This window comes from Ostrinia furnacalis, unplaced genomic scaffold (genome assembly GCF_004193835.3).
Source record: "Ostrinia furnacalis isolate ACB-3 unplaced genomic scaffold, ASM419383v2 OfSCF3887, whole genome shotgun sequence".
NCBI classification, from domain to species: domain Eukaryota; kingdom Metazoa; phylum Arthropoda; class Insecta; order Lepidoptera; family Crambidae; genus Ostrinia; species Ostrinia furnacalis.
In genome coordinates, this window is record NW_021134126.1 from 157,676 (window position 1) to 181,156 (window position 23,481).

The following is a 23,481-nucleotide window of genomic DNA, read 5'->3' on the forward strand; positions in this document are numbered from 1 at the left end:
TGGTATCTTAATTTATTCTGTACCTACATTAAGGTAAAGTTTATGGCGATTTTCTGCATGTCATTTCACATAATTTCCTCCTAGGTTTTATAGCTAAAAGGCCAATCTTATGCATGGGTTGTTCAAACCCTCTTTTTATTAAATACGGAACCCAATGATTACCACTTTATGGCCCCATGCGCCCCTTCAGGCGTAATAAGGAAGCAATAACGCGTAGAGATTGTATTCACGTCGAAAGGCATAATTTTTGATGTCACATGTAATGTCAGGGTGGCTGGAATATGTCAAACAACTGGGCATTATGAACCGCTAAAGGGAAATACTTTTATAGCTTTATTGAAGAACTTGTTTATAATACGCTGATTGCTTTTAAAATTAAATGTTTGAGTGGATGTTTCTTAAAAATCGGATAATGTAAATGCATATCTCGGACTAATTGGACGATAAATTTGGATAGAACAAGCTGTAAGTCTAGACCTGGTCGTGGAAAAATATGAACCGGTATTATTTGCTTTACGTTCTTTGGGAGCCATAAAACCTCTGCCGGGGGCTTCACGTAGCACACATATCAAAATACTACTGTAAAAGGAATGAACTAATGATAAGAAATAGAACTAATAAAGAAGAAAGAGAGACAGAATAGAAATTGTTCCCCTTTTTAATCCAATAAATATTGTCAAGCTTTGTCGCATCATATGTATAAATCCACCTTTATTGAATGAGTCAGGTGTCCTCCCGCGGAGCGACAAACACCGCAAGTTTGTTCACACGGGGCGAAATTTTAAGCAGCCTTGTTAAATGTTGCCTGCCCCTGCCGGCCTGCTGCGGAACGGTTAATTTTAAAAGAGTTGGCGACTGCTGTCACTTGCAACCTGCTGGCAGCGGTGCGGTAGAAAAGACAGCTGGTAGGTTTATATGGAGTAGTGGCGTATTTTTTTGTAGCTGCCATTTTCTTTTGGTAGATTTGAAAGTAGGTACTAAACGAGTAAACGTAAATACTTTAGGGACTACGAACGACTCATAAAATTTTGAACACGGATACAATGCGCATGGTAGAGACACAGTCACAGCTACGAGTAGTTATGACAATGTGAATTCTCTTTTCATCCCGTTGCATCCAATATTTTACCATTATGTGATGGAATATTGAAAATTTATGGCAGCTATTTTGGAGTTAATTATAATCTGTTTAGCTCGCGGTTACACGAGTTTAGCGCCTGCGTTCATTAATTCCTCGTTTTATGGACAGTTTCATCTCGCTCGGGCCAATAATTGAAAAATGGCTAGAATGGTATGGTTTTAATGGATACTTAAGAAACGTTAGTTTCATAGAATAAAACCAATTGACTAATGATAATAGTACGGGAGAGTAGATTTTTTCCAAATAGAAAATTATATTCAAGTGCATATAGGGATGTGTGTTTGTATTAAATCATTAAGAATGAATTCAAGATGAAGGATCTTAAGATGAATGTAATAAGACACTCATCATTCCAGTTTTTGTGTTCGTTCATATTACAAGAGCCTATTATACAGCGGGCCCGTCCAATTTCTCTCCATTGTTGTAATAATATCTACCCTTTTAATGGGAAACCCCATTGCTTCTTTTCTGTTTTACTGTATTTTTATTAAATTCCGTAGGCTGCTACTTTGCGCATTACCCAAAATGTAAATAACTTAAAATTTTATGTAAATGAACTGAATTAATGACGAGGAATAGGTTAAGGTATGAAAATTTTCTTACCTTATATTATTAGAACTTCTATTCTTAGTCATTCTAATTGCAAAATTACATAAAAATATATAGTTTTCTGTTTTACGTGTCTGACACAAGCTACTAGTAAAGTAGAGAGAGTAGGTAAGTTGGAGGGTCGCAACTCTACGATCTCACAGTTTTCCAATAACTCTAAGCCCAGGGTGGGATTAGGGGGAGTTCTAATCATACCCAAGGATTGCACTTTGCGGGATTTTCGCGTGATCAATACACTTTAAAGTTAGTATGAGTTACCCACAGCCAGCGACATGTAAATACTATTGGTGTACCCGTATGTTTTTGTGATAGGGGTAAGTTTGTGGTCCACAATTTAGAAGAAGGATTAGAAGTATTTATCGACGGCAACCTTAGTAAAAGTGGTACCAACATGGTGTAATTATCTCAAAGTGACCTAATGACATTTTGAACTGAAATAGAAGGAAAGTTTTTGAATGGAAACTGCGCCTGGACACGATCTTCCAACTATACACGAGTAAACTAGTAAAAATTACTAGTTTACGAGTAAACTAGTATAAATATGTTATTTCTAAAATATTGGAGAAATCACATTTCTGTATAGAGAGTTCTATTTACTATGTTCAACCTTGAGTAAGTACATTTGCAGTCAACACTATTCTCCTTGTACAGTGTACACACATGTCGTGCTACCTGCGAGCACGCGCTTGTGCCTTCATTAGCGGCTCGTTAACTAGTAATTAGTCGCACATCGCCGCGGAGCTTTCAAAACTATATTGAAGCTGATTATAAACTATACATTTTATAAATAACTTGAACAAATCGAACTGCCTAAGATTCATAAAGTTTTAAGTGCAGTTCAATCTTTTCAAGTTATTTATAATTTAGTTTGCGACGCGACTCTAATCGCTAAGAAATTTTAATCTATACTTACTATAATAAATCTGTAGAAAGGTCAATTCTTCAAAATAACTATCAGGGGGTGATTAGTGATCGATACTGATGCCAAAAATGCAATCAGTAAAATTTTTGTCTGTCTGTCTGTATAGAAACAAAAACTACTCGACGGATTTTAACGAAACTTGGTACAATTATTCTTCATACTCATGGGCAGGTTATAGTATACTTAGGAATTCCCATGGGAACGGGAATTAGCGGGAAAATCCTTTTGTATAAAAAATCTAAACCGCTTAAGTTAGACGCTTGAAAAACCGCGTAAGATGGATGAAGGGGGTAAAACTGGATCCACGCGTGCGTAGTCGCGGGCGGCCGCTAGTAACTAATATAATTATGTTGACTGGCTAGACGTCAATTACTTTATATTATTTTTAAAAAAATCGGGTCCATGCAGTCATGATTATTTGCTAAGTTTGCTGGTGATCCTATGAATTGCTGCAAAAGTGATTTAATTAAAAACTTAACTAATTATAAATAGTAATATGAGTAGTAGTATGGATCCTTTCGATGTACCGTCAACAACAATTAGACTAAACATTTTTATTGCACAAGAGCACATAATAGGTAAGGACGTAAGATGCCACAGCATTTGACTTGGTGTGCTGTCTGTACATACATCCAATGATTGGATAAAGTTATCTTGTACAGGAGGTAACTAATTTGTGCAGATATGTTAGTAGACGCGTATTCGTCGCCTTCATTAGCGGTTCGTTAGCTATTAATTAGTCGCGTCGTTCGCCGCGTACTCTATTGGGTTATTAACGCTGAAGGAACGTTCTGAGCTTCAGTTTATTAGCTTCTATTTATAACATTAGTATATCACATTATTTATAGATACGAAAGACGAGGTAGGTATTTCACCGCAATAGCACCTGATGTTAAGTGATGCTGCAGTCTAGGATGGTACATACCTGCCTATTCACTCTCGCCTTAAAAAGGCCCGGTTTATAATGTTCAGGAAAGACAACAGCAGGCAGTGAATTCCAGTCGCTTGCTGTTCGCATTATAAAAGAGTATACATGCATATTATAAATTGCTATGATATTGGGTATGAATTCCTGTGCTCATCATAACTAGCATTTCCCCTCAGCCAGTTGGCGGTACCTAAGAGAATTAACCAACCAGGCAGCTATCATATCAAGAGGTTAGTACTTACTATATCTTATTTACACACGTACCCCTGACTTTAGGTGGTTCTAGATATGATCTGCCCCGGGTAAGCACCTTACCTCTGACATCCAGCCCACAGCCGGATTTATGGCCCCGACGTGTCGATCGCGGGGTTAATTACGCCCGGGCCGGCGACGACGGTCGTTAGCGGGTACCTGGCCCCGGGATGTTCCCATTGTGTTTTTTGAATTACAGGGAAGAACGGGAACCAAATGATTTTTTCTCGTGTTAGCCTACACGCATGCCTCGTACCATCCAAAATTCAATTAAAAATAATATGGTTTGGAGCTGTGGTTTGGAGGAAGGTAGAGCCTTACGTCATTTTGTTTCAGGTTCAGGACGTGGCCGAATTATGCTAAATAATTTGGACTTCACAAAAAATGCTTACCTATCAGGTTGTTAGTTTTGAAACCATTGGAATGAACTACAGAAGTGTATTACACAAAATCAAAAATCAAAAATAAAAATCAAAATCAAAAATATTTATTCAGTTTAGACCACAAGTGGCACTTATGAACGTCAATAGAAAATAATAAAAAAAGAAAAGGTAGCCCTTATGGGGCACTTTACATGTCTCCTTATCTTTTGGGCCCTACCAGCGCTTCGAGACAAACATATGGCAAGTGCTGAGAAGAAACGCCGGAACAAACTCAGTCACCACCTATTGCCAGGAATTATCTAACGGTCACATAAATTGATATGGCTCGTTTCTGTCGTAGTTGTTGACCCACATATCGTGGGACGTGCACCAATGGGCACAGGCCCAATGGCTTACGATGTTACGTAATGCCTCATAAGCCGGCTGGACCCAATCGCCTGGACCGCAGCCGATCGCGGCACACACGAGTGAACTAGCAACTAGTCTGAAAATTTCGACACAGCTCGACTAGAACCAACAAACGGTAAGGGTAAATCCGAATTCTTTTACTTTTAGATGAGACTGCACTCAGCCGGGAGTGGAATTTCCCGCTTGCGTCAGTATTCCAGAATTTATGCAACCCCAAGGTATCCAACCACGAGTGGATAAGCATCAGGTGGGCAAGCTCGCCTGATCATGGATTGCATCTGCATTCTTCAGGCAAGGTTTTGATCAAAAGAAAGTTTTAAAAAATAGGGTGGGTCCGCTAGAGGGGTATATTTGTTCAAAAGTTACTATTTGTTGAAAATATATATCGGCGCATCGAGATATCTTTATAAAAATCACATAACCGTAACGTAAAATTATAAGACAAAATTGTTTAAGTTTTATTCAAGATTATTATTCTTGCTNCCTCACGAGCTGGGCTGCCTGAGTCTGAGGTGTCCGCTTCACGAGCTGAGCTTCCCGAAGACTTCATACTCGTGGTAGAACCTTCGAGCAATGAAGATGTGCAATAAGCATGTAAGTTTCACAAATTGTTTCATATTAATATTACCATACATTTCATTTTAGAGCCCCTGTGATAAACACAGCATCACCCTAGTCCTACGTTCCTTCCGATAGAGCCTCTGTGTACCACGGCGTACAGAACCGCCCAGAGCACAGCATCAAACCTTTCCCTATTTCTACGAGACACTCCGAGACACTCCGAGAACTCCGAGAACCTCCGAGACACTCCGAGAACTAAATGTGTGCAGACGTGATGGATGGTCGAAAAACATATTATTATAACAATACAAAGTGTAACTTATAAACATAATAACCCCATATTCTGAATAAGTAAATAACCAGTTGCATTTCGAATGTAATTTGGGTAGTAAAACTATTTCAATTTATAAACAAATAACTTTAATCATAAAAATAACAAACCGGTTGCATATAGAGATGTAACGTGGTGGATTTAAGCAATTTCATTATGATTATTTTTCAANTTGCATGTCGAATGTAATTTGGGTAATAAAACTATTTCAATTTATAAACAAATAACTTTAATCATAAAAATAACAAACCGGTTGCATATAGAGATGTAACGTGGTGGATTTAAGCAATTTCATTATGATTATTTTTCAAGCAACACAGTTGCTCAAAGATAAAAACTTCAGAAGGTTTTTATTTCTATTATTACAGATACACACCACAAGGATGCAGGCTGGTGCAGGGCGCGCACCGCCTGTCAGAATGGCCGTATCGGCGCATCGAGATATATTTATAAAAATCACATAACCGTAACGTAAAATTATAAGACAAAATTGTTTAAGTTTTATTCAAGATTATTATTCTTGCTATAATTTTCATAGTTTTTAAATAATTAGTTCATTTCAGTTTGAGAAATAACGCTTTATCGTTTTATTTGAAACGTTCTTATTGATTCAAATCGATTGATCGACTGTTTATTAATTTGATTATTAAAAGAGTTAAAACTTGGTTTATTAGTTAACCATAATTAACTTGATTGTTTTTAAAGTAATTATGATTGTAAGAAACAAGTGACAATTCGTAATTCAGACGTTTTTAAATGATTTTCAATACGACACGCGCGCCCTCTGGCGAACGGAATTGTCACTTGCGTCACAGAGCGGCCGCTAGTCGGGACGGAGCTCACTTTTGCTCGAGCCGCCGGACCGATCGGACGTATCTTGGACCTGTACAAGTTCGTGGAATAAACTGAGTGAGTTTCATTTGGATTTTTGTTATTTTTGCTGTGCATGGATGAGGAAAGTGAAAATGACGTCAGCAGGGCTGACGTCAGTATTTTTAAAAACATTTCTGGTGTCGGTTCTCCGTCATCAGAAGTGGGATCGGAACAAATACCACCCACTTCTGCTCCACCATTACCTGATACACCTGGTACTGTGAACGCCAGTACCTCTCAACACCAGCCGCAGCAGCACCAGTTTATCCAGACGGTTATGCCAAACCTACCTGCAGGTAGTGTACCACCACAGTTTTTCATGCAAATGATGAATATGATGCAACAAATGTCAGAACAGTTAACTGCTCCATCTGAGACAAAGGTAAGAATAAATGATATCTATCTACCCTCATTTGATCCTGATACAAACGTCGGTGTACGCGAGTGGTGTCAGCATATAAACAAAGCAGTAGAGACTTACACATTCAACGACTTCGATATTCGCATGAAGGTTGGTAGCCTATTGAAAGGACGAGCTAAAATGTGGGTCGATGATTGGATGGTTACAACGGCATCGTGGGAAGAGTTAAGAAATAATCTCATCACCACATTTGAACCGGAAAACAGGTATTCGCGAGATATANGCCTGGTACTGTGAACGCCGGTACCTCTCAACACCAGCCGCAGCAGCACCAGTTTATCCAGACGGTTATGCCCAACCTACCTGCAGGTAGTGTACCACCACAGTTTTTCATGCAAATGATGAATATGATGCAACAAATGTCAGAACGGTTAACTGCTCCGTCTGAGACNGGTAAATTAGGCTGATGTAAATGATCTGATGATGACGATGATGAAGCAAAGACTTCTGTAATAAAATTAATAGTAGGTACCTATCTTCTTTCAGTCTCCTTTTAATAGGTATCGTAACTAATCGAAATATTTCAAAATGTGCTATGAGCTTTTTAAATTACTGATTGTACTTACTTTTATTCATTTCTAACCTTAATGTCTTGAACATTAGTAAGAGTTTTAGTTGTGTGCTTACGAAGGAAATTTCATTGAGTGTTACTTATAATGTAAGTAGCATTAAGTAATACAATTATCAACATCAAACTATAGCAACAATATACTGTTCGTAACTCACTTGCGGTAACGGATCAACATACGAACGACTTGTTTTCAGCAATAGTGATGTGCGTTACACGTAACTACGGATAAATATCCGTATTTAGTTTTCATATCCTATCTTTTATGTATTAAATATCAAAGTTCTTGGCGATGGATACATCCGTGTAACTCTTTTACGCTCTTTCTTTTAAAAACTACTGAACGAATTTTGATAAAACTTGATCGTATTGAGTAAGTCGGTCTTACAGCAAAAATGAATTTCAGGCGAACGAAGGCTACAGCTAGTTCACTATACTTTCGGTATAACATTCACATCTTAATTTCGAAATCAAACGAGCAACTTGTAATCGTGATGAGATTAGGCATAGTTTTAGAACGGGCTTCAATTCCGAATCGCACGAAAAGCATTACCTACCTTCGTACAGTAACATGACGGCCGACGACCGAAACGAAACGGGGGCTAATTGCATTCCTCTAAGTACTGCACATCAAGATAGACATATATTATGGCATCTATGTAGTTGCAATAGAGGTGAGTTGTACAGATTGTGCAATACAGTAGTGGGAATATGGAGATTCTTTCCATAGAAGACAAGAATCGCTATTCAATGGTCATCATGGATGCCTAACAAGACATTCAAACTCCTCCTATGTTCTTCTGATTAATTTCGTTGCGCGACCAATGACAGTTTAACTTTTCCTCCGGGACAAACTTGACCTTCACTGGTTGGGTTTTTATTGGCGGTCGAGCTGTAGATCCTGGCTACACAGGAGTTGCAGGGGTGGAAACGAGAGGCGGGAAAAGTCCCGTAACAAGACATTCAATAGACTGTACAGATGATGGTGTAAGAGAGAGATAAATAAATAATAAGGGTTCCGTTTTTTGCCATTTGGCTACGAAACCCTAAAAAGAAAAATTTCTTGTAATTTGGCGACAGGCGGGTCAGTCTTTGATTTGAGTCATTTTTATTTCCACAGATCACGCTCTTAAAGTTTGATTACTACTTCCCCGGGCAGACTGTGTTAGATAGGTCCTCAGAACTGGATTTGTTACAAAAACCCAAAAAAATCAACGTTTACCAAGCGCGTAAGATCACTTAACCCCTCAAGCGATCTGCGGCGGGAAGGCGCTACTGCGTGAAGTGCCCCCCACTTTCCGCGGGAAAAAAAAAAAAATTCCCGTTTCGCATTTTCCCTAAAATAGCTTATCATTATTACCGTTACATACTATCGAGTCACATTTTTGGAATCTGGATAAAATTACCCGTCTTTTGGTGTAACTTTTAAGGCTAACAAATATATAATATCTATTGAATTTGCACATCCCTACGTGGGTAAATTTTAACCACGTTTATAAATCCGCTAGGGGGCGCGGCAGAGGTGCCACGCATACGTATCCATATTCAGCTGGGTGCCATTACCAACTGTTATGTGCATTAGGATTCTGAGATGGACTAACGACCTCAAGAAGTAGCTGGTAGAGGCTAGATGAGAAAAGCGAGACAACCGGCCAATCTGGGAATCATTTGGGAGGCCTATGTACAGCAGTGGACGTCCTATGGCTGAAATGATGATGGAAATAGTTATATTTTTTCCATCTTTAAACTTGGTTGAAAACAATAAGGGTGACGTCCTGTTGTTGAAATGATGATGATTTATTGTCCACGAAGAAAGCTACATTATTTGTGTTTATTTGTGAATAGAGAAATTGCACTCGTACCTAATAAATACGTTTTCCATTTTGGTAGACCTGTATTGAACTATTGTATTATACAGGTGATTTTTTGCGATATTATAGTTGGTCCCATTGTGAAAGTTGTATTATTCATGGGTAAAATATCCTGTAAAAATTTCGAGACGGTAAAAAATCTAATAAAAAACATAACTCCTTCTGACGCAGTCGGGTGAAAACAAGTATAATTCTAGTGGGAATTTCCAGACAATCGCTATGTCAGTCGGTATTGCCACCTTTAAACACTTCAAAGAGCAAGGCGCGGAGCAACCGCCGCCGTAGCTAGGAAGCTTTGGGACAGGGTTGCCAGATGTAAAAGTTTCCCAAAAATAAGCAAAAAATTTTTTTGGATCACGAGAAACGGATTAAAAGATGACACCTACACGCCAACTTACAATAATCATAATTGTATTATCATATCAGCCACAGGACATCCACTGCTGAATATAGGCCTCCCTCAATGATTCCGCGGCCTGCATCTAACGCCTTCCCGCTACTACTTCATGAGGTTGTCTGTCCACCTATAATTACTGATCACCCTACCACCTAGATCAAGCAAGAGCAAGATTGTGTTGACAAAAGGTCTTGAACTAAATTGATATTTTTTGATTTATTGAATAAAAAATATGTTACATGTATGACTGCACATGCCACTGAAGCACTGGCACAATTAACCTTGTTTTTCATCTAAAATGGGATTCACCCCAAACCCCCACTTTTCTCCCTAAGGGCTGATTTTTCAATCGTTCAATAACTTTTAACTGAATAATAAACTTGTCTTTTTGACATAATATTTCCCATACTGAAACTGTCAATGTGTCAAACTTATTCTTCAGTTATAAGTTATCCGACGATTGAAAAATCGCCCCTAAACCGGGTAAACTCCTAAGTTGGTAACCCTGCCGAAAATTCGCGACGCGACGCTAGGCCGTTTTTCGAGGCCACCCCCCCGTAATTCTATCTCCTCGCGCGCGTGCGGTCCTGGTACCTCGCCACAGCTTACTTCGCGATTCGCTCCCAGCTACCCGATGCCTGTTTAATTATTTGCTTGTTTTTCATGCTCCCCTGGTCTCGCGAAATGGGTTACACTAGTTGTGTTTAGCGGTTTTTGTCGAAATTGTTTTCGAGACTATTCAAATCTGTGTACTAAGCTACTGCGCCATTTTAAGTAAATTGAAAGCTGTGATTGGTTTAAGATGTGTGGCAACTACGATTCCAATTTCAAATTAAGAGAAACATTCTATTTTCAAAATTTATAAAGTGTAGAGGGTAGATTCAAATACATAAAATGAGGGCTATCGTTATTATACTTAAACGGTTGGACCACTGGCCTGACATGACCTTACTCTACAGTGGCGCCACCCTGGTGTTGCAAATGCGATAGCTCATTGTTGTACAGCGTTACCAGCCAGCATTGTGAGTGGTCATATGAATTAAAAGTGATATAATATTTTCTGCAACTTTTACCAAATAAGGCTAACCCCACGTTATTATTTAAAACATAAAAGAGGTATTATACTCAAATTAATATAAAAATATATGCTTCAAGCATACAAGGATCTTATTAGTTCTGAAATGAAAGCTTATAAAATGTGTTAAAAACTATCCAATATGCCATTATACCCAAAAAGCTCGTACTAAAACAATTATAATGAAAAAGGATACCCAAGACATGGAATTAAAATTGCACTAGACAAAATGAATTCTATATGCATTTTCGATGCACTCCATTATTATTTATAACGAGGTACAGTCAGCTGCATAAACTTTTATGAACTTAAAATCGTCGAATAAAAATATCCGTTGTTTTGTACTCGTATAAACGATAGCACATCAAATTGTACCTAGTTGTTATAGAAATAAAATAAAAAATCTATTTTACAGCAAAATATCTGATGTACTGTTCACTGTACTACCTACTAAAAGATATCTTATAAAAGAACAGGCCAATTGACGTCACAAAGTCAGTATAGTACACTAAGTATCCAGAAGTAATATATTTTAAAAGCTCCTACGTCACAGAGTCCGTCCCTAGTCCCTATACGAAACGTGGTCGACAGCATGTCTATATTTTTTATGTAAAATAGCTCTTTAGCTTTAAGCGCCTTCATCTGAACATGACATTTCTGATGGATTTGCCTCCGTTATTGCCCAGTGATTGGAATCGGAATCTCTCAACTTACAAAGATATCCTGGTTTCGATTCCCAGAGGAAAAACACATACCTAGTGTTAAATTACTTTGTTAACACGGACTCAAATATAAAAAAACTGCGAATTTTAACCTTCACGATGCCAAAAAGACAATTGCATAGTTAAAGAACATTATTGCAATGCTCACATAAGTAGGTAGGTATGTATCGAGTATTGTAACCGGCCACTTGGTGGACCTACGATCTGGTGAAGGAAGCATTTAGATGCAGGCAGCGCAGTAACCGGTCGTCATCCTTGTACACTGGACCTCTTTTTTTTTACATCAAAAATTGTAAAAAAAAAATCCGCGGCCGACTGTACGCGAATAAGTTAAAAAAGCTAGTTTCCTATCAAAGCGATTTTCCATCCGTGTTCATGGCAACATTAGCATAAACTTAATGGCGTCATATTCGTCCCATTATACTCATCTGTACCATTTTATGCGCATGATTGCTTGCCACCAATTAGGGATGATCGATGGCAAAAACATCAATAATTGACATCGATATTAACGGCTTCGCGGTGCCGCTGGAAAGTGGGGGTGATTATCGGTAATTATTTGGAAATGATTTTCGTTATGATAATTTGACGAATCTTCTTTGAGGAAAGTGTAAAAATTTTACGTAAGAAAAGTTATCTTGGGACTGTGATATTAAGAAAAAAATCGGTGTACTTTTTTGGATCAATGGAGCTTTGATATGTCAAGAAATTAATTTATAACAGACTAGCGGCCGCCCGCAACTTCGTACGCGTAGACCACGTTTTAGCCCCTTAGGAGTTAAATTTTGCAAAATCCCGTCTTAGTGAGCACCTACGTTCTAAAATGGGGATGGGAAATGGGGGTTCCATGCAAAGTTTGAGACTCCTAGCACTTGTAGTTTCTGAGATTTCGTGATGAGTGAGTGAGTCAGTCAGTCACTCAGTCAGATAGATGTACTTGTTCCGGGTTCTAATATTAAGTTCCTGCAAAATAAGTGATGAGTATCTGGGGGCACGGCAGTGCCCCCACCAAGTCGAGCAAAAAAGCGGCACGGCCGTACCATCCTTTTCTCGAAGCAATTCAGGCCATTTTCGACTGCCTGTAACTTCGTTGTGCATAAAACTAGAAGGCTGAATTTTCATTAGCTATGCAAGCATTGTAAAGACACGGTATATTTAAAATTTCATTCAATTTGAACCAGTAGTTTAAGAATTATAACGGGTCAAAGTTACTTAATTTTGTCACTCACTGACTCACTGACTCACATCCCATCAAAAACAATACTTGTCAAAAAAACCAAGTCTCGCAACTCAGTTGTTCTACGGTAAAAAGTTGTGAGATCCATGTAATACCAAGTCCAGGCCAGGAAATCTTTAACGTTTTACATAAATATATTGACTTGGTCATCGCATGAAAACACGTGTAAATTAAATTATTTAGTGCGATGGCCAAGTCAATATATTTATGTAAAACGTTAAAGATTTCCTGGCCTGGACTTGGTATTACATGGATCTCACAACTTTTTACCGTAGAACAACTGAGTTGCGAGACTTGGTTTTTTTGACAAGTATTGTTTTTGATGGGATTTTATTTTCTTCATCTTCCACATTTAAATTAAACTCCCATTTCTTCAATTTTCGATATATTTCTTGTTAGATTTGCCAAACTTTATTATTTTACTTACTTTTTCGATGTTTAAGGCGGGGTCGCACCATTTTACTTTAACTTCGACAAAGGTCAAAAATTTGTCAAATGCCATAAAAAAACACCGGTTATCGTTAAAGTTACGGTCAAAGTTAGGTGGTGCGCTCAGCTTTAGATTATCTTTTATCAATAGTATTTTTAAAAAGTATTTTGGTGACGTATCATGTAATTTACAATCCCAAATATAAACTTTTCAAACTACATCATAATACCTTTCTATTAGTTTCTATATCCTTGTTTCCATACAATAAACTCACCCCCATAACCATCTAGTTAACTAAAAGACCAGACGGTTCAATTCAAATTGTCGGTTTAATAAACGAAGTCTATCCAATTGTGGGAAATTATAGACCGCGGACGGCGCGGACAGGTAGTGGGAAACGTAATTTTTACTTATTTATTCTGTGACTTGACTGCTGGCTAGGGTGCTGTAGGGCTGACAAAAAGATTTTGTAGTGCAAAAATGTGATGATAACATAAATTTTCTTCTGAATTTAATGAAATTGGCACTAAAATTAGAAGAAAAGGCTCTGTGTTTGTTGAATCAAGAGAAATTCTGACTAGAAGAACTTCTGAACATGGTTTTTATTTAAGCTTTTGCTCATAAAAGTGATGTACAGTGGCGGACTTAATCATGGTTTATTTTTAGATTCGTTGTTTTAAAACAAAACAAAAGGTTAAATACAATATTTTGTGTACGATTTTTTTTACAATCAATTAACAAAATTGTACATCATTCTGGAAATCATTTTGAGACACAGGCAGTCTGCAGTGGACGTCCTTTGGCTGATAATGATAATGATGTTGAACTAAACTATAAGTGTAAGAATTTCTATAAAATGGGAGATGAAAGTTAAACGTGAGCGGAGCCGTGTGCTGAAACTAGTTGTTTTATAAGTTTCATACTTTACTTGCATATTATAGTGCTTTATTTTTACCAGCCCTGGCCGCCCTTTGATAATGAGCGTGGGCGAATGTAAGGCTTGAAGTGAACACGTGTCGTCAGATGTCTTGTAACGAGGCTTCTTTCATGTGACATTTACTGCACACTTTCAGTAGGTTTTTAGTCGATACAACTTTCAGGTTACTACCTGAAAATACTAGTAAGATGATTAGAAGATGCTATCACTTTTCGTGGCGCGTTTTCATCTTTTTAAAACGGTATGCATAATTAAAATAAAACTCATAAAAACTCATAAAACTCATTTATTTTTAAAAAGCATTTTTACACGTCCAAGTATTAACCCTACCACTGCTTCGGGACAATAAATGGGCCAGTGCTGAGAAGAAGCAGCACAAAAATACTCTGTCACTATTATAAATTAACCAAATCAAATAATTTTCTATTTCAGAAGTTTCATTAGGTATACTGATCGTGAACAAGATTTTTTTTATCTTGGCACAAGAAATTGTATTTAGATTTCTTCATTTGTTTTTATTACAGACGAAACCTGTAAATATTCTGATTGATTTCCCTGAGGGTTCAATTCAAGTTTATCCCTCTTTAGGACCATAATATGTTACTTTTAATGCGGTGATAGTAGATTCTGACTGCACAGGAGTTGTAATGACAAAAATGGATAAAAATCCAATGAATGACGGGATCGCGTGATAAGTAACTTGCTTCTGAATGTATTGAAACTTCCTACTTTTTTATATTTTAAACCGGCAGACAGTGGTAACTGAGTTTGTTGCGGCGTTTCTTCTCAGCACTTGCCAAATGTTTGTCTCGAAGCGCTGGTAGGGCAAAAAAAGAATGAGACAAAATGTACCTATAGGCTCCTTAAGAGCATTTGACGATTTGTAAGTACTAATTTAATTAGTCTATACAAATAAAGATAATTTTGATTTTGATTTTGACAGAGACGATAAAACTCTGAGTACCTATTGTATCAATCATGTCAGACTGAAATTAACATCGAAAATCCTGGGGTCATTCAGTAGTTTTATATGGTATGTTAAACATAGATGTATCTTGTATGCATAGAGCACAATACGTTCAATAGATGGGTAGGAACTGATTGGGGACGCTTATGGATTGCTTGCTATGTTTGTCTGTATGTATATCTACAGATGACAGCACATCGAGCATGTAGTTAGGATAGATGCTATTTTGCAAAAAGTGTGGTCCGATTGTTGATAATGGCGACTTATAAAGCTTTTCACTACCTTTATAAACTCTGTTGTTCAACCTACACGGTGAGAGAACAAAGGAAATATATTTTACTAGCGGCCGCCCGCGACTTGGTACGCGTGGATCCCGTTTTACCCCCTTCATCTATCTTACGCGGTTTAGATTTTTTCATACAACTGTTTTTTCCCGCTAACTCCGTTCCTGTGGGAATTTTGCAATATCCTGTTGTAACTAAGCTTTAAGTTTACTAAGATACCTGCATGCCAAATTTCAAGCGTCTAACTTAAGCGGTTTAGATTTTTCATACAAAACGATTTTCCCGCTAATTCCCGTTCCCGTGGGAATTTCGGGAATTCCTTTCTTAGTGCACCTCTACGGTACCTAAGCTACGTCCCTTCCAAATTTCAAGTGCCTACGTTTAGCCGTTTAGGCTGTGCGTTGATATGTCAGTCAGTCAGTTTCTCCTTTTATACATTTAGATAAGATGCACACTCAGATCATAGTTCTATGATCTGAGGATGCACACTAATGCACACGTTTGACCGTTAACATTTTTAGTACGGGTACCATGGAGGTTTAATAAAATGTATCTGTATGTAATTTTCCGGAACTTCTAGCTGACCCGGCGAAATTCGTACCGTCTATGTTCATCAGTGGGTCTAGAGAAAGTGCATAAATTATAATCGCAAACCAGTCGAAAAATGGTCGAAAGGCCTTTTTTGTATGGAGTTTTGACGGATTCGATTTTTGATTCGGTCTAAAAGTGCAACTTGTCTAGGGGGGGCAGAAATAATGTAGGATAAAAGAATTTTTCAAATCGGTCTAGTAGTTTCGGAGCCTATTATTCAATACAAATAAAGAATCTTTCCTCTTTATAATATTGGTGACGTAGATAACTTTTTTGTTTTTTAATCATTAATTTTCCTATCACTAATTAATCAAAAAGTAGTAAACAGATATGATTCTTTCAAATATACTGTATCAAATGAAAATATCAAATGGAAAATTCCTTCAGTACCTACTAACTGAGCAGTCGTCCGCCCTTTCAACATTATGATCCACTTTACGTCGACCTCTGATCTTTAAGCAATACAACTGTATGAGAGCTCTATTTTAATTGAACGATAACTTTATCTCAGGTCTGTTAACTTTCATACAATTTAACAAACATATTTTTAGTCATCACTGCATTCTTAGAAAGAGTACCATAATTTTGACACTTTGTCTAAACTAATATTATGAGGAAAGATTTGATAGTTTGTATTGAATAGGCTCCAAAACTACTGGAACGATTTCAAAAATTATTTTACCGTTAGAATCATACATTATTTCTCATGAACATACGCGGTACGAAGTATGCCGGGCCAGCTAGTTTAATTAGTATTAAAAATAATGATGTTTTAAGGATTGTCATTATAGGTAGGCTCATCATGTCAAAGGAATAATGATTGTAATACTTTCATCCACCAGATCGCAGACGGATTTTTGCTTAATTCCTGGTAATCATTGTGCGCTGACAGGTAGCCCGGCCGGTAAATCAATGCTGCTATGTACGGACAAGTCATCGCTTATGTACCTATGTACTCCTGGTACATAGCGGGCGCCTGTATGGGTATAGTATACGCGTGTACGTAGATAATCTCGTCATAGTACCACCCGTTATGGTATTACGTGTGTGGGTGGGGGCCCCCGCGGTGCCCCCGCGGTGACGGGGGGGGGGCAGTCCGCTTTAAAAATACTGGGGCGCAGCGGCGAGGAAACCATTTATTCTGAAAGACCAGCTCCTAACCGCTTCTGCGCTCCTAGTACCACCAAATGCTACAGAAAAACTAAAACGCTTATGGTTAAAAACTGTGAAAGTTGCCAGTAATTTTGTTATTGCAAAAAGTTTACTCTCAAGGAGTTTAATAACTCTACTGCAGAAGCGTGTAAGTGTTTTTAAATCTATTACACCCGTATTCACAAACAATGCTTGCTTAAGTGAAGCAAATCGAACGCACAGCGTTGAATAGAGCTGATTGGTTCATGTATCACCCTGTGCGTCCACACCCACTGTGAGACCTCATAGTAATGTTTTTGATTACGGGAGTTAGACGCTTTGTAACGTAATATAAAAACTGTAGCCGTGAAACGGGCGGCATAGTACGTACGTCATTCACAGCAATACTGTGTGCGTATAGTTCCAAAATACTGAACTGTCCTGTCCATGACATTGACAGCCGCGGGGCGCCACCGTCTATACCGGATCGCTGGTTCCGATTTTTGCCATGTTGGAAACCATATAGTTGAACGATGGTAGCGCCCCCTTGTCATTGAGTTTGGTGGGACAGTTCAGCGTGGGTCATCTATTATACTATGAGTTCACGTTAGGTGTGCTCGCTAGCGAGTACGTCAAAAAATGTATGAAGATTTTATTTCTTGACAGTAGCCGCTAGGGGCGCTGCACAATATGTCCTACATTCAATGTCATTTTTTACGCAGTCGCTAGCGGGGCACACCTAACGTAAACTCATGGTAAGCACACTGGTTACTGACTCTACATACTTCACTAAAACAAGCTTCAAGAATGGAATCGTAAGTTATTCGAATTCCGAAATTCAAAATTCTGACAAAAAGAACAAATGACAATCTTAATAAAATTCAAAAGAGTTCGAACATCAACAGGCGGCATCGTATTTCATAAGCTTGCGGTCACCGTGGCCAGAACGTAATCAATAACGTCACTTCTTTATCATAAGTAACGCTAAGGATGTGCGCGTGCTGCGCTCATTATTATCGATAAATCGTCGCATTATGGGCCTTTGACGTTCGGTGAGCGTTCCGAAATTTATTTTGTTCGTATTTTCATAATTGGGTGCGGGTGGGCACGGGCGCTGGGTGGTGCCCGCGGGCGTCATCGCACCCCTTCGCGTGGGTATTTAATGATTATACGCTGACTGCCACCTGATTGCCGCTGTTGGGTCGCGCTGTCGATGATTTGTCGATGCTATGTCGATAGCACTGCAATGAAACTATTTCAATAGTACAGTTGTAAAAAGCTACACTTGCTTGCTGATGACTTTGGGATGTTTTTTCAACAGTTTCTAAGGTTAAAAATAGTTATAGATATAACACCACTGCAAAGCTGCAGCCATCCGTTAGTTGGCGCATTAGTAACGACGTGCATGGATTAGTTATTTCTACTGGTTAATTTCTTTATTTAATGGCTTATTTTAATCATGTCATAGGTAGGCATTTCATCTTTTCCAAATTAATAAGAAACAGTATTAAATTGTAATCGTTTCCAAATATTACAAGAAGACATACTACACAAACGTTATTGGCTAAGCTTTTAAGCAAAGAATCCTTTCTGACATCCGTACTAGACAAGTTACTTAGCAATTCCAATTTCTGGGCCCTTGCCAAATTCGGAGTTCGGATCACTTTTTTCTTTTACTACTTCCTATTTCTCTACTTATACAATGACGAGGACAATCCGCAGTGGATCTATCAGATTAATGTTTTAATATTGAATTTTATACTACAAGAGATCAACCGGCCATTGTGGAAATCATTGGGGGAGGCCTATGTTCAGCAGTGGTCGTCCTGTGACCGAAATGATGATGATGATGACTACAAGAGAAAAGCTTTGATAGTCCCAATTAAATTTCTGCTTTCCTAGCGAGACAAATCAAAACTATTTTTTCAAAACTATCGATATCGACTCGTCTGCTCCGTGTCCCATCCCTCAAACTCGCGGGGAGCTCGCACTACACGGGTACACGCGGGGGGGCAGGGGGCCACCGCAGTACATAGCCTATGTATCAGCACATACATACGGCCCTCAGCACATAGCCGGTGGATTCCCGAATTTTGCAGTTATTTTGTATCGAAAACTAGGTTATTCGACGATTTATTCGTCTATCGGCTGACGCGAATTTATTGTCCCTGTATGAATACTCTGACAATTTGCGCACCTGATATTTTAAATTTAAATATGGAAGGTCTTCCAAATTCAAACTTAGAACGCTTGTTCTCAGAGCTTCGGCTGCCGCGTAGTAGTCTGTGGTACCGCCACAGATAAGTAATGGTCACTTTTCCCAATAGATGCTGCAAGAAGATAATATTATACAGAAAACAAAAACAAGTAGCAACAGCGAAGTCACAATTTATTTTAAAAGTATTCTACAGATTTAGAATTGGCAAGAGACATCAATCAATCTTTACAAGTAAAGATACTTGAAAACTTAATTTGATAAGTGACAAATAAATAGTTCAGCTTGATGACAGTAACTTCCCTGAAATAGCTTCTAAAACCTATATTTGGCATGAAATTACTAGATGATTCTATGTAGATGATTTTTCAAGTCTTATCTTCTTACTTTATTAAGTTTTGCGTCCTTCATTGACGATCTATCTTTTACCCAACAAAGCCTATATTTTCACTTACCAAGTACTTAGTCTAGAATCTAGATTAAAGTAGGCGTTTTTGCTAACTAGCGTTGCGGAACTGGTATTAATGGAACAGTAAAAATAATACCAACGTTAATTACTACCTTTGACAAAGCCTCTCTTATAAAAGCGTTTAATGGAAACCATAATATGAGTACAAACTGACCGACAGCCATACGTGGCCATACAACTCGACACATTTAGGTACCAGCTGCACATAGCTCGCTAGGAGTTAGGTGGGGTGACAAGCAAGATATCGACCGTCTTGAGGGCGGCCAAGGACCGCATCTGCTATGCGGACACTAAATATCCGTTGACCTTACCGCTGTGTGCCTATGCGCGCCTAGTACATGTTGCTCGCAATTTAGTCCGGTAATTAATAATGGCTCAATGACAGATAGGTGTAGCCAATGGTGCATACAACAATAATGCAATACGTCATCAAGCTTAAAGGTGAGGGCTGATGAAGCGTGTTAATCTATGGTTCGGGCTGCGGACGGTGTAATTAGATGATTTCAGTGCAGCCATATTCGTGTATTACTTGACAGGTAATTACAGTTTCGTTTGTCATTTGTTTAATTTCTAAACTACGAGTATACTTATCTTACTTGATACAGTTATTAAAACGTTTTCTTCATAAATAAACAAAACACAATCACAGCAATCCTCATTGCAAGCACACATTGAAAGAAAAATATTTCCTATAATTTTCCGTGTGAAGAAAACAAAAAACAATCGAAGATACTTCGCGGAGTCAAGGCGTATCAGCCACGTTTCGACACTCACAAATAAGTTGTTTCGCCGTTGAATTGATGGCGTTTCACTTCGCCCGTCGCCACTTGTTGAATGAAAATCTTCGTATGTTTTCGGAAGTGTACGCCGAGAGTTGAGAGCTAAAATGCCGCTGAATTTTTCAGCCGTTTAATTTTTTGGTAGGGAAATTGAAATGTATATGCTTTTAATACATTTATGCGTTCAAAAGTAAATACGTTCAATAAATTAATAAACTTATTTTTTACGAGAAAATCGGAAAGCTTTTTAGCGAAGCTTTACGTTAAAGGTAAAAAATTGCTGTGCGAACCATAAACTGTTTCTGGTTATGTACAGCTACAGGATATCACACTATACATTTTTGTTACAAAATAGCATCTATTACGACTACTTTTTTTTTTTTTTTTTTATCCACAACGAGGAAGCTCTTGGCCTGTATCTCACCTGATGGTAAGATCTTAAGATCCTACAGTGTTTCGCTTGATGTCCTGTCGTCCGTACTTACAATTTAAGCTCAGCTCAACCCTTGCGTCTCTTTATCAAGATTTTTGCTAATTGACACCTTTTCAAAAGATTACTCTTTAAACACATCCGTCGCCGTCCGAAGGGTCTGCTAAATAATATTTACTTTATTTTCCCATCGCCCGCTGTAATTATCACGATTTTATCTCATTCGGAATGCGTTAATGAACGGTTCGTACTTAAAGTAAATTATGTCATTATTTTAGCCATCGGCCGCGTCTGTGACTAGAATTTATTTTATCGAGACAGTGAATTTTACCAGTATTTGTCAGCAGTCGTTATTTTTATAGATAAGAGCATAATTATCAGTTTTTTCATTGCTCCACGAATTGTTAAATGGTGAAGGATGCTATTGATTATTTATCTTATACGCGTGTTGAAGAGAATTTATGCATTCGTTGCAATTTAATGAATAAATTACGTCACGATATGGGCGATGGGTTTCGCTGTGCATTTATTTATTGTCTTTTTATTCTTTTTCAACATTATTGGGAAGTGCAATGTGCAAGACACCTTTACAACGTCACATCCTTTTCTTTTCAAAAAACTAACGAATCTTTATTTGGCTGAGTTGCACCAGCTTACTTTAACCGTAATTTTAATAATCTTTTATGGAGTTTGACAGATTTTTGACGTTTATAGTTTAAAAAGTCTTGTAAGAATATGTTTGTAGCTAAGCAACATTTTAGCTGCCCAGCTTTCATTTGCATGTGTTGGTCACGTGATCACGTAGATACAAAGCTTAGGGCGCACGGATCCGTCTCATTCACAATGTCAGTCGGTCATTCTAAGCGGCGGTGTATCGTGGGCTTTATACGGCACACATTTCAGCAGGCGTGGGCGTGTTGTTGTTTAGACGTGTTTCAGACGGATTGAAAGGACAGGTTCCGATATTGGTTGATTATTTTGTGAAGTGCTTTTGTTGCTTAGCTAAATAAAGCTTAGTTATTAATCAAGCGCTTTTAATAAATTTTGATGTTTGAAAAGAACAATTCGCGTGCTTTTGGCCTATTAATATAGTTTTTTCTTTGTTTTCTTCCTTTGACTATAACTTTGAATCTATTCGTATCTTTAGCAAAATTAAATGTAGAGATAACTAAATTAGCTCTAATAAATCACACTTTCTCGTTAAACTAGTGAGTACTTAGCGATGCAGCCTTATTCACTTTAAATGGGAGCCCGCATATTAATCCTGCCATGATTAGGATGGTGCTACGCTTATCCCAGCCATGCTTGCCTTGGTGGCAACATTTATACAAATTCCATGACCGAATGTATGACTGGTAGAAAACGCTTGTTTTAAGTGCACTAAACTGAAAATAAAATAAAATTAAATGTCCTCATTTAGGGCTTTATTAAATTAAATCCGCGAATGACATTGTACCAGGGCCGCATCACGCACGCGGAGGTATATTTAGTGGTTGTCCATCGGAAGTATCGATTGGCGCGGCCGTTGACCCCACGCGGCGGATTCGTTAATATATCAATTATTTAAAACTAGCGATCACCGAGCTACCAGGCGCGCATGGGATGAGAGATTTTCGCTGCGTTTTTGTTTGTATTTTAGATTGGTTAAAACGCACCTGTCTGTAAATGTAACTGCTTGTTTTTATTGTGCCCTTGTAAATTAAGCTCTGTTTGCTTGATGTTTTAAATGCCAAACGATGTTGCAAAAACTAAACCGATAGTAACTGAGAGAAAGCTCTAAGATCGCCTAATGTTACCCTGAGAAAATGTTTATAAGAAAAAAGTAAAAAAAAACAGAGGAATGAGAAAAACAGAAAATCCTAGATGAAAGAAAGTTACATAAAGTAGATCTGTAATCATAAAAATTGGCTATATTATAAATTATTTAATTTTTAGCGTTAAGAGTCGCATCTCAAACTAATTTGAAAATTATAAATAACTTGAACTAAGTAGCTCAGTTGGAAGAGCAGTCGCCCGGCAAGCAAGGTCGTGGGTTTAATTCCCGCCTTAGGCAGTTCGATATTTTCAAGTTATTTATAATTTAAAGAAAATACAAATATTCTTTAAAATACTTACTGTCCGTTTTTATAACACAGCTATTTACTCACATACTGAAACAAATGAATAACGATAATTATGATAAAATTAATGATATCAAGACTAAAACCTCTTTTGTTTTGTTCCAGGACACCCTCACCCCCGAACCAGCTGATATGAACGACGACGACAACTTCTCCAGTGAGTATCACAAAAACGACAAAAAACCAGCCACTTGCATCAAATCAATTAAAACATTGGTATTTTATGCATTCAAAAACTTTTTTGACACAGCACACAACGCTGGCATAAAATACTCAACCCATTGGACTTTTTGAATTTGAAAATCGAATTCCAAATTTGAAATTTATTGGCGAATGTGATCTGGTGCAGGTCAGGGCTTCAAAGACGCGGAGAAGTTGAAAATGATGTTGCTTGCATGGAATTACCACAGCCAAAGTCAAGGTAAACAT

General features: G+C 38.0%; 1 protein-coding gene and 1 long non-coding RNA gene across 2 annotated transcripts in view; both read left to right on the forward strand.

The window, feature by feature from the left end:
• LOC114358359 (uncharacterized) overlaps nt 1-23,481 on the forward strand; it is a 182,936-nt gene that overhangs the window by 140,037 nt on the left and 19,418 nt on the right. Inside the window, exons 6-7 of the mRNA XM_028312305.1 lie at nt 23,158-23,209; nt 23,402-23,473. Coding sequence (XP_028168106.1) covers nt 23,158-23,209; nt 23,402-23,473 — 124 coding nt within the window. The remainder of the gene's footprint in view (nt 1-23,157; nt 23,210-23,401; nt 23,474-23,481) is intronic.
• Nucleotides 5,133-6,454, forward strand: LOC114358362 (uncharacterized). Its single transcript, XR_003656371.1, has 2 exons — nt 5,133-5,237; nt 5,904-6,454. It is a non-coding gene; the product is annotated as an uncharacterized LOC114358362 (long non-coding RNA).